This window comes from Phodopus roborovskii, unplaced genomic scaffold (genome assembly GCF_943737965.1).
Source record: "Phodopus roborovskii unplaced genomic scaffold, PHOROB, whole genome shotgun sequence".
NCBI classification, from domain to species: domain Eukaryota; kingdom Metazoa; phylum Chordata; class Mammalia; order Rodentia; family Cricetidae; genus Phodopus; species Phodopus roborovskii.
The window spans coordinates 370,008-386,629 of NW_026126623.1; the positions used below are offsets into that span (position 1 = coordinate 370,008).

A 16,622-nucleotide genomic window follows, 5' to 3' on the forward strand; every position below is an offset into this window, starting at 1 on the left:
GCCATCACAGGCATCAGGGACAATGCAGTAGAAGGAGAGGACGAAGGCTCAGGAAGCTTAGGGTTCAAGATCACAGTTGATGAGTGGACTAAAGTCTCTGCTTCTCTCCTTCCCAAGGGATCAGACCTGGGAGGTCTGTTTTCATGGGTATCTAGGTGGGCACCTCTGCTTGTAGGGTTGGTTTCTAATGTCTTAGGGTCAGAGCGGTGGACCTGTTCTTATGGCTGGGCCCCAGCACACTTTGATGGGTGGGTCATACCCCTTATGTTTCTCATGCAGCCTCATCCAAGCTGGGGAAGCTGTCATACACCACAGATACCTCGGAGGGGGACACAGATGTGTGCATGAAGGGACTATTAGGTGTATTAGCAAGCCTAGCCTCAAACCCTATAGGTTTAAAGTTAGGTAGAAGGGCCCAGAGAGGGCCATGGCCAAGTGTCCTCCTGGCTATAACATTTAGAATAAGACTTAGTTTTATTCTAAGTCATAGGAAGGATCTGTTTGTTTGTTTGTTGTTGTTGCTGACTCCCGGAGGGGTTTAACACCTTGGCCCAGCTGTGAGCCAGCCGTCTCTGGTGTATTGCCAGCTCAGATCACTTAGTGCCCTCCTTATTTTATTCATTGGATGAGTCTTACTCTAGTAAGGATTTTAGTCCTTGATTGTATTTGTTGCAAACATCTCCTGGTTATTACCTGCTTTTCCTATCTTTTCCGAATAATAGGGGCTCTTTGGCTAGTCAGGTGATATCAGGGACAATATTTGCTTTGGGTTGTCCCAGAAATATTTCACATCCCTGGACATTTCTTTATCTCTGGGCCGGGGTTGGCAATCAGCCCGCCCCTCAGAAGACAGAAGTGGAGGGAGGACCCTGGGTTGGGCCGCCCTGCTGGGTACGCTCCTGGCTATGGATCAGGACACACAGGGGTCAAAGGTCTCTCTTGCCGGGAAGAAGACCGAGGCTCAGCAGAAAGCCGTGGCCACTACGAAAGAGGCCAAGTTCCACGCCAGGCTTAGAAGTGGAAACTGGGCATGGCCTGGGCAAGCGAGCTGAAGGGCGAAGGTCCGGTACCCCGCCCTGGAGCCCCGCCCATTGGGTCCCGCCCTTTCGAACAGAGAGCGCCTTCTGGCTCTGCCAGTGACCTCCCTCCGCTGAAGTCATTGGTTGATTCTCAGTCTCCGCCCCCGGAAGAGCTGCCTATCGCAGCCAATCGGCGAGCGCGGCGGCGGTAGAGTCTGGGAGAGAGGTACCCCGATCGGGCGCAGGGGCTTCGGAGTTGACTTGGGGGGTCGGGGCTTATGGGGTCGCTTGTCGCCGTGAGCCTGGGGGTGGGCTGCTACTTCAGGGCCGGTTGTCGTAGCCGCGTCCGCGGAGGGCCGGTGCCGGCTTGTGGGGGTGGCAAGATGTGTGCTCCATGGAAAGTTGGAGTCTGCCCGTGTAGGCCCAGGGGTGGGGCTGCCTCAAATTTGTTTCATCTTCTGCTTAGGGACACCCCACCTGTCATTGAAGGGAAACGGAGGCCTCTGCTGGTCGCCCCCGGCGTTAGGGGCTCAGAAATCCGACACCAGAAGGAGATACATTGAGGCTGGCTGTGCCCCCCCCCCCAAGGACCTCCCCGAAGGCACCGCCAGGAATGCCCAGAGTCCCATTCGAGCCATTTGGAAGGGGAAAGGAGGTTGGTTGAGGCTCTGGTGTTTGGCTCTAGGTAACCTTAAAGGGAGCACGGGAGTGTAATGAGTGCAGGGTGACCGTGAGAAAAGGGCCAATTGGACTTAGGCAGGCATTTTTTCCATTGCGCGCTTCTCAGGTCAAGTCAGCCAGGGTCAAAATAAGAGACTTTGTGAGCCATGGTTGCTGTCGGCTGAAGACACCTTGGAATGCCTTTCGAGGTTTTTGTACAAAGAATCTGAATGTAAGATTCATAGCGTCTAGGAGCTGAGAACCGCACTCAAGCCTTCTGTGTGCAGGCTGTGGGAGGGAGGCCCCGCTAAGGAGAGGGAAGAGGGTGGGGACTCTGTATTTGCTACATAGTAAACAATTAGGGAAAGTGTGATTTTATCCTGCCTAAGTCCCCTGTGGGCTAGTGTGAGCATGTTGTCATTCTGTCCTGTTGGTGTTTGGCCACTATTGGCAATGTTGACTCCTCTTTAGGAAGCCAGAGGAGAATGAATAGCATTTGTGTGGAATTAACTCCAGGCTTGGTTGTTTCCAGTTAAGAAAATGAGGCAGAAGGAAGTGTTGGCCAAGACCTTCCAAGGCCCAGCTGTTGTCTGTAGGACTCCAAACAGCCACGTTTACATGTTCAAGGATGGCAGTGGGGACTCTGAGGACTCCTCTGAGGAAGAGTCACATCATGTGGTGTTACGACCCCGAGGCAAGGAGCGCCAGAAGAACAGCATCCAACACCCTCAGCATCCCAGAGCAGGCAACATAGTTCTGCTGCAGCGCGAGCTGGCTCAGGAGGACAGCCTCAACAAGCTGGCTCTCCAGTATGGCTGCAAAGTAAGCTGGCTCAGTCTCTGAGTAAGCTGACTGGTCAGTTAGTTGGAAACCTCAGCTAAGGGTGTGTTTTCCTTTGCCCCGACTTTCACGGTGACACCATGAAACTTTCATCACATTGGGTTTAAGATCTTTAGGGGCTGGAGATGGTAGGTGGAGATCACCCAAAAGATCCTTGGCATGCTTGCTCCTCTCGATACTGTATTCTGACCTTTTCTTGACATTAGCTAATCTGACTGGTAGAGTTTTTCCTTCTCTCTATTAGAACTGCATGGTCTAGCCTCTGCTGTGCATTTGTATAACCTTATCTTTCTCTTTAATTATGTTTTTAGCATTCAGAGTGATTAACAGTGGCAAAGTAAGTAGGAAAAGTATTTCTGGAATCGCTCTTTTCCCCCTGCATCAAAACGACTTGTTTCAAGCTCTAACCCCATGCTATATACTGGTAGCATTCACCTAGGCTGCATCAGCTGCACAATTTAAAAAAAAAAAAATCTTTACTTCCTAGAAATTGTCTGTTGTTTACCTAACAAGATCCAAATGAGCAAAAAAGATTGTGTGGGTGTGGGGTCTTTCCCAGCATAGTGGAGGCTAGTCTCCAGGGACACACAGCAGCTTTGCATTATGTCCGCCTTTGTGTTTGGATCTTCTCATCTGCTTCTGTAGGCGTAGCCTACAGACCATGGGCTGGAAAAAAAAAAAAAGTCTTAGAAGAAAGACTGAGTAGGCCTGTCAGATAATGGTCTCTAACAAATCCAGAGTGGATGCTTAGGGCCTCTTCTAAGCAGCCCGGTCTCAATTGGGGACAAACACACTTGCTGTTCATCTAGTGCACAAACAGTGAAAGCTGACAATTTCAGGGCACGATTAAAAAAAACAAAAACATCCCTCAAGCAGGGTTAGTGAGACCCTAAAAGTGGTTGCTCAATAAAATAACCACACACACACACACACACACACACACACACACACACACACACGATGGACCAGAACAATAAACTCTGTGGCTTGCACTTACATTCTAGGTAAAGTTTTCAAAAGTAGCTTGAGGGGGAGTTTAAAAGTTTTCTGTTAGACACTTTGTGCCCCTGACTGTAGTTGGGAATGGGAAAGTCTTAGTCCGGAACTCCTAGGTAGATTGCTGATTGCCTAACCTGCTTCTAGTGAGAAGTAGGACCTCCCCAAGGTCGATTAACTCCCAGTCATTTCTATTCAGAAAGTAAGTTCCTGTGCCTGCACGATTTCTGGGAAAGCGCTAAGGCAGCATCCTGAGGGAAGCATTGGGTGTTGGACCCTCTGAATGTGTGTTCAGGGCCAGTGCAGGCTTTGCTGAGCGTGTCTGGCCACTTGCTCAGCTGGATTCTGGTGTGAGAGGGGCCACTGTTGCCTCAGCACTTGACAGAAGAGGTGGCAGTGTTGGTCCTGTTTCACCTGAAGCTTTTGTTGTAGTCACTTTCCAAAACTGATCTGAAATTGTTCCAGGTAGAACAGTTGATTTATGAGCTATTCATTATGTATATGTATATATAGCCAAAGCTCAAATTACTCTGGCAAAATAAAGCTGGCTGTGGTTGCAGGTTCTGGTCTTCATGAGCTTCTTCAATGGATGTCAGCAGGCTTAGGTTTCCGCTGGGGCTGGGTACTGGTTTTAAGGAACATCGTGTGTTTATAATGCATGGCTTCCCTAGGTCGCAGATATCAAGAAAGTGAACAACCTCATCAGAGAACAAGACCTGTATGCTTTGAAGTCGATCAAGATTCCGGTGAGAAGTCATGGGATTCTCACAGAGAGCCACCAAGAGCTGACCCCCTTGACGGGCCCGTCCTTCGAGGCCGGGGTGACCCTGGTGGAACTGCCTGAAGATGAAGATGCCGCTGGGCCAACTGCTCAGGGGAACCAACTGACGGATTTCTTTAAGGGAATTGATGAGAACATCGAGCGGGCTGCGCAGTCTGACGTCTTCCACAGTGGCAGCTGCTGTGTGGAGGCCCTAGATGAGCCGCTGCTCCCCACAACCCGGAAGCCACCAGCAGACGGTGCAGACTGCGGGATTCAGTGGTGGAATGCTGTCTCCCTCGTGCTTCTCATTGGGATTGTGTTGCCAGTGTTTTATCTCGTCTACTTTAAAATACAAGCCCCCGGGGAAGCCTCGAGTAGCTTGAATGCAACTGTTGTCCCCAATGGCTCGATGACACTGAGCCCAGTCCCAGGGCAAGCCCCCAATTTGCCAATTCCAGTGCCCACCCTCTCCTCTTTGGACAGCCAGGTCAGCTCAACCAGCCAGGCAGGGGCCTGAGCTCATCTATTCTAGAATTGGCAATGCTTTGGCAAGTGGCTCTTGATGTATGTAGCTGTCACTGGCTGTTTGCTGGGAGTGTTGCATTTTGTTTCCTGGGATGTATGGACATTAAAGAAGTTGTCATGTCAGTCTGGATTGTATGGACTGAGGAATGGCCTGGCCTAACCCAAGGATGCAGGAGTCCCGACATCACCATTGCAGCAAGAGAGACATTTGCATGAAATTAGTGGCTGTTTCTTGAAGACGTGAGGTCCTGTGTAGCCACTCTGTGCGGGCTCCTAAGTAGAGCATGACAAAGCATCTCAAATGACTGTCACAGTGTCCCTGCCTGCTAAGGATAGGGGTGGGCTCAGAGACATGTCCTATGTCTGGGTAGACCAAGGTGCTATGCAGTATGTCATCGAGTTTTAGAGTGACAAATTGCAATTGTGACAGCCTGGCACATTTGCCTCTTCATTTGGCCCCATTGAGGCAGTGTCACCAGAAGTCAGAGAAAGTCCCAGATCCAAACTGCCATCCTTTGATTTAAGCTGCCATTTGGTCCCTCACACTGTTGGAGCTTTATGGCCACACATGGCATATCTTAAGCCAGACACCAGGGCCACCTCTCACATTCACACTAGAAGCATCATCTCTGGTGATGGCTCCCTGTTGCTATTATTGGCAAGTAGTTTGAAGGGGCTACATCTGACATTGAGGTTCTAACACATGTGCCTCTGAGGCCAACCCTGACCCTCTGAGGTCAGACCAGTGTTGCCAAGAACAGTAGGGCTCCACCCCCCACCCCCACCCCCATTTTATCTGTGTGTGCCCGGAGCAGAGTCTTCTTCCTGCTGCACCCATGACTTTTTTTGGGTAATGTCCTTAACTTCCAGATTCTATGTCTCAGTGTTAAAAACCAGACATGATGCCAGTCATCTTTCTGTTACTGTTCAAAATAATCTTAAGGAGGAAAGGTTCATCTTGGCTTCAAGTTTCAGTCTGTGGCCTGATCTGGGGGTGTCTACGGTAAGGACACACATCATGGAGGAGGAGAGTGTGTTGTGGAACAAATTGTTCATGAGACCAGAAAGGGAGGGAGAGACAAGGAGCCTGTCATACCGCAGTGGGGACCTTCCTCCCACTAGATCCTATTTCTTAATGCTTCCACTCCTCCCCAATGCCAAGGTGAGGACCTTGCCTTTGGGGGACATCCAAACCCCAAAGGGGTGGGTGACTCTGGCTGTGAAAGGTTAATAAAAGCCAGGGCAAGACACCAGGGAGTGGATGATGCCCAAGGCTTTCTGAGGCACTCCCTGGGGGGCAGTAGCCCTCAGTGTGCTGACGGGGCATGGGAGGAAGGGATAAGTCAACTTGCCCTGTCACAGCAGGTTGCTCCAGTGGCGAGCATGGGGACACTCAGGCCACTTGACACTTAGGCCTGGAAATCCGATCAGAGGGTTAGAGGCCTTGAGCCAGTTGTTCAGTCAGGAAAACGACCTGCCCAGGGTGCATATAACAAACTTAAATCAACTGCAGAATTAAAGAAACCCATGGATCTTGATACACTAATATCGATCATGCTAAGTGATTTCTGTCCTTCTGTCTGGATGCTCATGACCATTGTGGCTGTGAAGTTTCTCTTAGATGTTGTCACCAGTAACTTCAGCAGGCAGGACTCAGAGTCCCATGGGAGAACCACTTTTGCCAGACAAAGAATGTCAATTTTTTCCCCCCGTATTCTGTCTCAAGTGTTGGGGACTGACTGTGACTGCCTGTGCATGGTCCTGTGGAGGCTCCTAAGTAAAGCATGACGAGGGATCTGAAGTGTCAGTGGCCCTGGGGTTGGATGGCATCAGATAACTGTTACAGTGACCCTGCCTGCAAACAGTGGGGGTGGGCTTGGCTCAGAGATGCCTTCTGTGTTTGGGTAAACCAAGGTGCTATGCAATAGTATCAGTATGTCACTGAGTTTTAGACAAGTTACAGCTGTAACTTGTATTTTCTGTGTTTTTCTCAAGTGGAATAAAATATTTCTTCTGTGAAGGAAACATGACTCCCTCTTTTCATATATGGATATTAGTAACAGAGTTAAAATCTGAGGGACAGGTTTGGAGAAGATGGCAGTGATTCCTGCCTCCTGCTGGGCCTGGGCTAGTTGCTGTAGGCTCTTGCTGTGCACAGGCTTGTGTGGCAAAGGAAGGACAGACAGACCAAGTGGTAACCAGTGCACTCTGGTCCACTGACCTCCACAATGTGCTTCATAGTTCAGTGGTCTATGGGAGACACACATGCCATGGAATTCATTTTCTGCTAACCTATTGCATTTTGGTGACTGGGGTCCTTTTGAAAGGAACTTTTCCATTCTTAAATCCTGTGCATCTGTGTCTCTGTGGGTATACACGTGTGAATGTAGAGCCTTGGAGTTCAGACAGGAGTGTAGGACCCACTGGAACTGGAGTTATGGGCAGTTGTCAGGTGCCTGATGTGGGTGATGAAAACTACACTGGGGTCCTCTGACCAGCAGAGCCATCTCTTCAGTCCCTGAGAAAGTGGATGTGTTGAAGAAATAACTCATCATTTTGGTTGGGCATAGTGCTTCATGTTAAACACTAAGGAATTCTTAATATTGGACATGCTGACTTACAGTAGGCAGACAAGGATCCAGGCCAGGTTAGGCACTGCCTGCCTGTACTAGGCAGAATAAACACCAAGGGTCATGAATTTGACAGTCTTGTGGGCTAGACCAGGCCAGGCCCCGGGCCATACTTAGCTGGTAGAGAAAGCTTAAAGTCATGTGAAAGATGGCTGCAGCCAGGAGCAAAATGTACCCAAGTATAACCTATCCAGTTCCTTTTTCGTTGGTTACCAGGCATTTTGTGCAGTCCTCTCAGGAGTAGGCCTTGCCTATCACCATTTTACAGGTAGAAATCTAAGAGCCTGCCCCAGATGGCAGCCTCGGTGTTTGTGTTCTTCCTGTTCCATAGCCTTTCTGCCCTGGTACCCACCAGCCTACTCTTGGTGGGGCTGATGGAGACCCTGATGACTTACATGGTGTCCAGACTCTAGGGTAGCTGGGTGTCTCTGAAAGCACCAGTGGTTGTGGTCTCTCAAGGCAAGGCTTCAGGAGACCGTGATGGAGAGAATTAGACAATCTGGTCCACAAGAACACTGGCCAGTGCTGGTAAGAGTCATCCATTGCAGAGGTCCAAGAACTGTGGCTGGTACTGAAGTGTCCACCTCTTTTTTCCCTTTGTGGGGAGGGAGAGTCCTGGGGATTGACCCCTGGCCCTAGCATCTGTTATACCAGTTAGGGTATGGTCCTAGCTGGGTCCTATTTTGTTGTTTTCAAACTTATATTCTAGACAAGTGCTCTACCTCTTGGCCACATCTCCTGCCCTAGTTCCCTTCCCCCTATTTGCTGGTGTAAAAACTCAGTGAATGTGGTGTCTAAGCCCGAGACCCAGACTCCTCCCTCATCTATGAGTCAGCCTGGCTTGTGTTGGTAACGTCCTCCTCCTTCGCTCACCCATCACATGGTGGGAGAGGGTTTCTTCATTCTGATTCCCAGGGAGAAGGGCTGGCCGTTCACCAGGCTGAGCAGGGCCACCTGGGTGGGCAAAGTGGCTAGGACTGCAAAGCCAGGTAACTCAGTGCAGCTGCTGAGGACAGGTGACGTTAGCCCGCCTCCCCCACTGCTCACTGTTCCTGGGAGGAACAGCACCATGATGGCAGCTTCAACCTGTACCCCTTCCTACCCCTGCTCAGAGTGGCAGAAGGTCCCAGAGACTGCCTCACCAGGGCCATCGGTGACAGGAGCACTGCTTAACACCTCTCCAGGCCTTAATGTGCTCTTCAGAAAGCACTGATTGATTAATTAGTTTATGCCATAACCCTAGCCCATAATTTGCTATGGAGTCTAGGCCTGTTCCCATCTCCTTCACATGCGACTGCATTTGGTTATTTTAAGATACTATTTCATTGCCTGAATTCAGGACGAAGGTGTTTTGTTTTGTTTTTAACCTTCCATCCATGCACACATGCTTTGGTTCTTCATTAACCTTTCAGAACAAAAGAAGTGATGTGATAACCAGACAGGGCCCTGGACCCCTACCCTCAAGGTGTTGATAGGCAGCAAGGGGATGTGATAAAGGCTCTGGACCCGAGAGGTTGATGGGTAATGTGTTAACTGGGAGAGTCATAGTAGGTTCTCTAGATGAGCTGGTATTTCCTCAGCTACACTCAAAAGGGCAATGGAAGTCAGTGACACAGTGACGTTATAAGGAATGATCAAAGGACTAGAGGGTGGGAACTGTGCACACAAGAAACTGAGTAGCCAGTGACCTGTGGGTAGGGAGTGTAAATGGAATTTTGGGGAACTGTGGCAGGAATGGTTTGGGGCCAGACGTGCAACAACCTGAGTTCTACATTTCAGAGCTTGGCATTATTTCAGGGAAATTAGAAGTGACTCATGGCGGCATGAGGAGGCCAACACCAATGAAGTAAGTTTCCTTACTATGTCTGTTATTCCTAATTCTTTTGTTCTTAGATCTGTGAGTTCATGTTTCTTTTGGTTTGGAAAATAGCAGTCATCCTTAAATATTCTCGATTATTCTTTTCTAGTGTAGCGTGAGTTCCAATTAATCTTAATAAAAATCCTTAGTCAGATATAGCAATAAATGCTGAAAGAACAGAGTAAAGGAGCCAGCCACTAGAAGGTACAGAGTGACATTTTTCTGAGATCTTTTTGGACAGCTCCTGGAGGAGCAATGGGGATCTGGGGCTGTAACTCAGTGGTAGAATACTAGCCCAGAATGTACAAGGTCTGGGTTCAATCCCCAAAACTGCTTGCCCCCCCAAAAGTTAGGATGCCATTCATAACTCTGAAACACAAATACATAAATGAAGCTATTTATGACGGAAGAAGGGCACACAAAATAAAAAAAACGCCTACAGGTGAGCCCAACTGTGTAACAAAGAACCACACACAAAGGGGACAGGAACAAAGTAACAGTTAAGCATGTTCCTGACTGGATAATGTAAAGAACCCCCAAACTCACTCACTCTCTTCCATGCTTTAATGTAGCCAGTAAATGTGCATTCCCCATGAAGGGATGGGATGGTAAATCCGCAGCTAGTTTCTGTATGTACTAGAATGGAGTACACCAGAGGATCGTAAGAGGAACTGGGGTTCTTCACAGCAGTGAAGCTAGCAAGCTACAAGTGAAGAGACAAGCCAAATACAAGGATGCAGCCAAGTGAACTCAACAGCCTTAGGCACGTCGTTGAATGAGCTAGCATCCCCACAGCTGCCAGTGTGCAAACAGAGCCCAACGTTCAAACACCCCAGTAACAGCACACACTCCTACAGCATAGATGTCATTCTGTAATAAAAACGAACCTCGAGGAAGCAGCTGACCCAGGTTAAGGAGAGGGAAAACGAAAGTATGGAACATCTTGTGGTATAAGAAGCAAGGATGTGCTGGAGCCTGGACAGGAAGTGCTGGAAAACTGGTGTGTTGATCTGATGGTGCTCCTAAAGGCCCAAACTAGAATAGTTTGTGGATCGACATGATAGATTACAACCCACACACTAAAGTGCATTGCTGACAATCCCTAAGATGCACCCAAGTTGGGAGGGGGGATCAGCCACACCTCAGAGTTTAATCCCCATTGATGAATGTAGACGGTAACAGGCAATGACTACACTAAAAACTGCTGAGGACAAGATGCAAGGTGGGTGAAAGTTGGGGAAACCTAGTCAAGACACTTACCAATTACAAACAGGACATCACTTCACAGTGAAGCCTAGCAGGAACCTTCACCCTGGTGAAGACAGCCATCTGTAGTGAGGCATCGGCACCATCAATTCCAGAACTAACTAGGACATAGCGCTTAGGGTTATTCTTGCCTAAATGTAGCACCTCATTCCAGTCACCATCAAACTCATCCACAGCTGAGTGGTGCTTTGATGGACAGGTGGCTGGGAGTGGGCTGTAGCCCTCCAGCTGGCACAGAGCTCTGAAAATCACTTTCTCGGCTGGTGCCACTCACACACAAAATCAGCTTAAAATTGAGATAAAGGCTAGAACAAGGCACCCATGGGAGCTGACTAGGAACTCGAAGTGAATTGATATTAAGTAGCTACAGCTGTGGTTAGAATATTTTTAGCCACAGGGCTCCAGCAGCTTTCAAAACCTGCTAATAAGAGTCCCATTATAGCTAGCAAGCAAAGCCAGTGCAAAAAATTAACTTAATTTGACACCAAGAATCTGCTTAGCTAGGAGCTGACTCTCAAGGCAAAGGAGAGGAAGAGGACAATTTTTTCCCCCCCTGTGGGTTTGAACAACTGTTTGGGGCTGCTTTGGCTTCCTGGCTCAGTAATGACCAGAATGGTGACTGACTAATGGGAAGGGGTCAACTGTGCTGTAACAGAAGGCTATCTCAACTAAAGTACAGCTTTATCTTGTTTGCCTTGACCTCAGTGCAGTATATATGCAACATGGACAAAATGAATCTTGTCATAACCCTTGAAGATAAACGGGACATGACAGTGAGTGCTAATATCCACCCATGAACGATTCTGGATATTTGCTGTGGGGAGTGTAGTTCTTGGAGATCGAATGGATTTAATTGAGCTGCAACATAGCCAGGCTGCTACTGGGAAAGAGATGGCTGCTGGCTGCTTCCAACAGGCTCCAGGGCTGTCTAGATGCCACAGGGTGAGACTGGGGAGCAGGGATGCCTGGTGGCTAACCCAGCACTTACTGTTCCCCCAGGCAAACATGACAGAGTCTGGAAGTTTGGTCAAAGCCAGGCCATCTTTACTGGAGTGAGTGCAGGAGACAAACAGCTTACAACGACCTCTAGTATTGTCTTAACCATTTGATAAAAACTTCACTATAATATTTATTGTATAATGAAGAAAAAACAACACATTCAGGGAAAATTGAGATTAACTTATTTTTCTTAAAAGGTTCATCTCAAGGATGGCAACAAAGTCCAGCTTGTGCCGCCAAACGGTTTTACATGATCAAACCGTGTACAGCTTCTTTGTGTGAACTGTTGACTACAAACATTTACCAAATACATAAATCTCTTTTAAAAAAGCCATTTTAAATATAGCAAAGCAGTGTCTTCTTGCACAGCAAAGTGAAGAAAGTTTCTACAGAGAAATAAAAGTTTTACATTTGTAGAGTCTTTTTCACATCCTAATCATCTAGCTTTTTATGATCCAATGCCAGGAGTTTTCAGGTTCCGTATTTACTATGTATTTCTTGTGCGCATGATGGTTAATACAGAAATGATGTCGATACATTATTAGTCGTCTTTACAGTTGAAAGGAAATGGTGAAACATGTACTGTTCTTTTAGAACAAACCCCTGATTTAGTTAAAACACAATGGATGTAAGTAGGGCTCAAAGGGTGGAGTTTTGACTGGGACCACCTGTGTTCACACAATGGTGACGTCTGCTCTCAGTGTCCGCTCACTTAGAGTTCCGAGGAAGTACTACTGCTGGGGACTTCCTATCTCCAGTGCAACTTAAGCTTTTTTTATTTTTGTTTTTAATAATAAAATATGTTATCTGAAGGAAAGTTCTCCTGTGATGGTGTCTGATATAAAACACACGGAGTCTCAACGGGTAAGAAAGTCAGTGTTAAAGCAATACCGTCGGGTCTGTCCCCTCCCCACTCTAGGCTGGCTTCCACTGAGAGCTGTGGATATGGATGTGTTCACACATGAGTGTCTGGGTGAAGGATGTCAAGCCCACATGCTCCAAATCACATTGGGCACATGGGAAAAGATTAACAGTCAGATATTCAGTTCCTGAAAACGGAATACATTGTGACTTGGTCAGTGTAATTTAAATACAAACTCCGAGCCTTGTGTAGTATCACTTTAGAAAACAGTAGTTGTACTGATTATAAACCTGCATAGAAAGAAAGACTATTGAGATACAGTCAGAAAAGCCATCTCATAAGGCACACAAGAAAATAGACAGTAAATGTGACTGTGTTAACTCCTATTCCAATATACAGCAGAAGTTCATGAACATGCATAAATAATAACAAAAGGGCCACTTAACACTTCCAAAGCTATAAATGGTTTACAAAGTGGTAAGTGTTATCTTGGAAATTCAGTGTTGGGAGACTGTCTTGTTTTAATTAGGTATGACCTTATGAAGAATGTGCCCATAAGTTGATTCAGTACATTTCAAGAAGAAAATCTGATCCTTTCTGGTAAGAGCCAAATGCTGAGACTACAGAGAGGAGACAAAACATCATCCTCACTTTTTTGGCTTCTACTACCATGTGCTGCCCAAACTTTCAGTGAAACAGCCCCCTGCACAGCCCAGCCCAGCCCATGCTCACCACCGTGCATGTACCCAATCCCTATGTGCCAGCCAGGAAGCCTGGCTGGTGAGCTGTCACAGGGCAGATGAGGAAATGCTGAAATGTGCATAATTTAGGGAGAAAAGAAAAATGTAAGTAAAAACTGCAGGTAGCTGCTTAACATTGTTCAATATAAAACAGCAGCCATTTTAAAACCCTTTTTAAAGTTTTTCAGGAAAAGGAGTATTTAAAAATCTAGGATAAAAGATATACCGGACTTTGAATTTTGTTCATGGCACAAGCCCAGTAAACGGATGAACTTGCTATCACCAACGAGTTGTCTCCCTGTAAGTAAGGCCTTGTTCAAAATCCCAGCTGAGGGTGGCACCAGTTTCCATCAGGACAGCAAGAGTCACATCAAGAATCGGCTCAGTTAGAGAGCTGCTCCCGACATGGCCTGCCTTCCTATGGGACAGCTAAAAACCCTAGTGGACTTTGTAACCAGCTGCATCATTCTATCTTTAGAGTACAGGAGAAAAAGATCCCTTTGCCCACAAATATTTCCCTAATTATTTACCACTTATAAAACCTTTGTGCTCATCTACTATTCTGCCATTTTCTCTAATATTAGTTAAATTAGGTCATCTTTCTACTGTTTTTTTCCTCACAAAAGGCAAGTTTTAAATAATGCCTTATAAAATCTGTTACAACACATTTTATATTTATGCAGGATGAACTTAACACCAATTTTTTTTGCCACTTTGCTATTTATGTACACATATAAAATATATAATGATGCTCACCCCATACAGCACAAAGATTACAACAGAACATCACACATTCACCACCAGTGAGGGGAAACCCCTTTACACAATCCTCTGAAAAACTGGGCTAATAATTAAAATCCAAAGTACAGTATATTTAACAAAATAGTAAATATTAAACAGTGAATACTCTACTTAAGGACTTCGCCTTTCCCCCCAAATTGGCGGCAATCCACAAAAATATACTTTATAATCTGGTGACCATACAATACATAGGTACTTACATCAAAGGTGATAATATATTTAAGATGTTATATACACAAAGAGTTTGGCTCAACTTTTAATTTACATATAGAATAATAAGTGTTCATGGCTTTTTTTTTCCAAGGTTCTGCTTGCAAGATATTTGTTTTTTCTCCCCTCTTAAAATAAAACTAAAAAGTTAAAACAAGATAAAGCTATTCTCTTAAAAAAAAAAAGTTACAACATACAGCTTTGGCTTATATAAATAATTCAGCAGAATGTGTTCAAAAGTAGTGGATATAATTTTATATATAGTCATCAATTCATTAAGGGTGTTTTCTTTCATATAAAATATACATGACCTAAAATCGGTTTCTTTAATTTTTAAAGATATGAATGTAAAAGAAACTTCTGACATATTCCAATTATAACTTAATATATTAATTTTATTTTGTTAATGCTCTATATTTCTAGGCTAGTATTTCTGAATATTTCATGCGTGTTTTCTAGTCTCTCTTTTTATTAGCTAAAGATCACTTCTTTGACCCAATACATTTTTTTGCACGTGCAAAACAGTTATGTGTGGGGCTTCTGTTTATTGTTTGCTTGTTTGTTTATTATCAACAGCCCTTTCCCATGCACCCCTTTGCAATAGACCCATGCCAGGTTGGGTTATTAATATAAATGACGTTTTATGTACAGTATTGCTTTCTTGGTTCCTGCTTTTCTACTGCTCTGTTCTACAAAGCATTTTTTTTTTTTTCTGAAGTAACTACAGTCACCGCACAGTTAAATAAAACAAATAGGGGGCCCCCTAGGTTTCTGCAGGCTAATGTGGAAGAATTATATATGGGTACACGTTTCTCTGCAAAAACTGTTTATCTTACGAAACAAGTAGTCCAAGGAAGTGCCAGACTGGTCTGTGCCTACAGGTGCTTTGTCTGCCGTGTGGACACACATCTGCAGACCTACAAGGAGTTTGCAGTAAGTGCCTGATTCTGTGTATCAACACACACCCACACATACACACACACTCACACCACATACATATATATGTAAAGGGATATATATGTATGTATGTACATATAAATATATTGAACTCATGTCCTTATTCACCAATTTAAGATAAGTAGGGCAGTTCACTGCAGTAACATAAAGAACAAACAGAACCAGGAAGCCTTAGGTCACCCATGTGTCCATCCTCATGCGTTTTACAGAAGGGCTTTCTCTGTCCTCGGTATTTGGGGGTCGGCCAAGAACAATGGGAGAATGGAAGTCACCCCGTGGATCCTCCCGGTCACTGCCATCGTAAGAGCTGCTAGAGCTGCTCAGACTGTCCACAGGGGAGCGCCCCATTTCCTGCCGGGGTTGGGGCTGCGGAGGTTGTGGTGGTGGTGGTGGCTGCTGCTGCTGCTGCTGCTGCTGGAAGCCTGATGGGGTCATTCGATCCCGGGGAGGTGAAATTGGCTCTGACTTAATGTTGATGTTCTGGTTGGTGTTAATGGACAAATTCGAACCCTGAGATAACTGCCCTCCAGCCCTGTAAAAAAGAAAAAAAAAAAAAAAAAAAAAAACAACAACAACAGAGGTGAGATGGTTTGGTAGCACAGCTCAGCAGACACTGCCTGTGGGAAGGCTGAGGGTCTGAGATCCCATACTTCTGCAGTTTTAGTGCCTGATGCTAAAGAGAGAAACAATACAACCTTAAATTCTGTTCCCTGTCTCCCGTCCCTTAGTATCTTCCTTACTGAGGCCCCTTGACAGGCACATCTCATCTCCTCACAACTGCCATGAGATGGAAACTGAATCATCTTCATTACCCACAAGGACAAATAGCTCCAGAAAGGCCAGGGTAGTAAGGGAGACAAGACTTTCCCTGTATGTCTGAGCTTTAAGCTGTTTCTACTTTATTTCGTGGGGCTTACTATTCATTTGTTTATCACTGTGTCTCCCTATGTGGCCCAGGGATGGTTCTCAATTCCTGAGCAGCTGGGACTATAGGCAGCACCAAAAGCCCAGCTTTCAAGTCCACCATTTTTAATGCTTCCATTCGGAACAGCACTAAGACTTCAATGGCTGTAGGCACATTTCCCTAAGGTACTCGGCACTTTCACCCATAACACAATTCTCGAGAGCACTGCTGACTGGAATTCACATGTGGGGTGCTTTCACCATCCAAGGAAAGAAGTTGCAGGCTCTCAGCATGGTGGGCAGGAGGCTAAGGTGTCCCCAGTCCTGATCAGGTGCAAAGCAGACAGCTGGTGCTCTGGTGACCCTCTTCTGGATGTCTCCTGTCGTGGTTCCTTCTAATGTTCAGGGAGTCTGGTCTCTCCTGGGCACCACCATAAATCCTCTTTGCCTCACATCCTTTAGGAATGAGGCAGTTTGTGTACTGGGCCAGAAACAATCAATCAAGTCCTCTGACACCTGATTCATTCACTGAGCTTCAGTCCTCCTTTTTCTCTACTAAGATCTAAGGAGAAAGGAAGAGGCAAGAGGCACAG

General features: G+C 46.2%; 2 protein-coding genes across 7 annotated transcripts in view; one reads left to right on the top strand and one right to left on the bottom strand.

Annotated features, from left to right (window-relative positions):
• The first annotated feature begins 1,344 nt into the window (after positions 1 to 1,344).
• Positions 1,345 to 6,828, top strand: Lysmd4 (LysM domain containing 4). The gene is made up of 3 exons (XM_051206495.1): positions 1,345 to 1,674; positions 2,212 to 2,501; positions 4,187 to 6,828. The coding sequence occupies exons 2-3, from the start codon at positions 2,220 to 2,222 to the stop codon at positions 4,793 to 4,795; spliced, it is 891 nt and encodes a 296-aa protein (XP_051062452.1). The 5' UTR covers positions 1,345 to 1,674; positions 2,212 to 2,219; the 3' UTR covers positions 4,796 to 6,828.
• Positions 6,829 to 11,581: 4,753 nt separating this feature from the next.
• Positions 11,582 to 16,622, bottom strand: part of Mef2a (myocyte enhancer factor 2A) — a 121,581-nt gene continuing 116,540 nt past the window's right edge. For all 6 annotated transcript variants that reach the window (XM_051206500.1, XM_051206497.1, XM_051206502.1 and 3 more), the window contains one exon: positions 11,582 to 15,658. In XM_051206500.1, coding sequence (XP_051062457.1) covers positions 15,298 to 15,658 — 361 coding nt within the window. In that variant the 3' untranslated portion in view covers positions 11,582 to 15,297. The remainder of the gene's footprint in view (positions 15,659 to 16,622) is intronic.

Excerpts from the sequence above, each read along its gene's own strand:
- Lysmd4 (XM_051206495.1), top strand. The coding sequence starts at position 2,220 with ATGAGGCAGAAGGAAGTGTTGGCCAAGACCTTCCAAGGCCCAGCTGTT. Across the intron at positions 2,502-4,186 it reads CTCTCCAGTATGGCTGCAAA|GTCGCAGATATCAAGAAAGT; the intron begins GTAAGCTGGCTC and ends TGGCTTCCCTAG.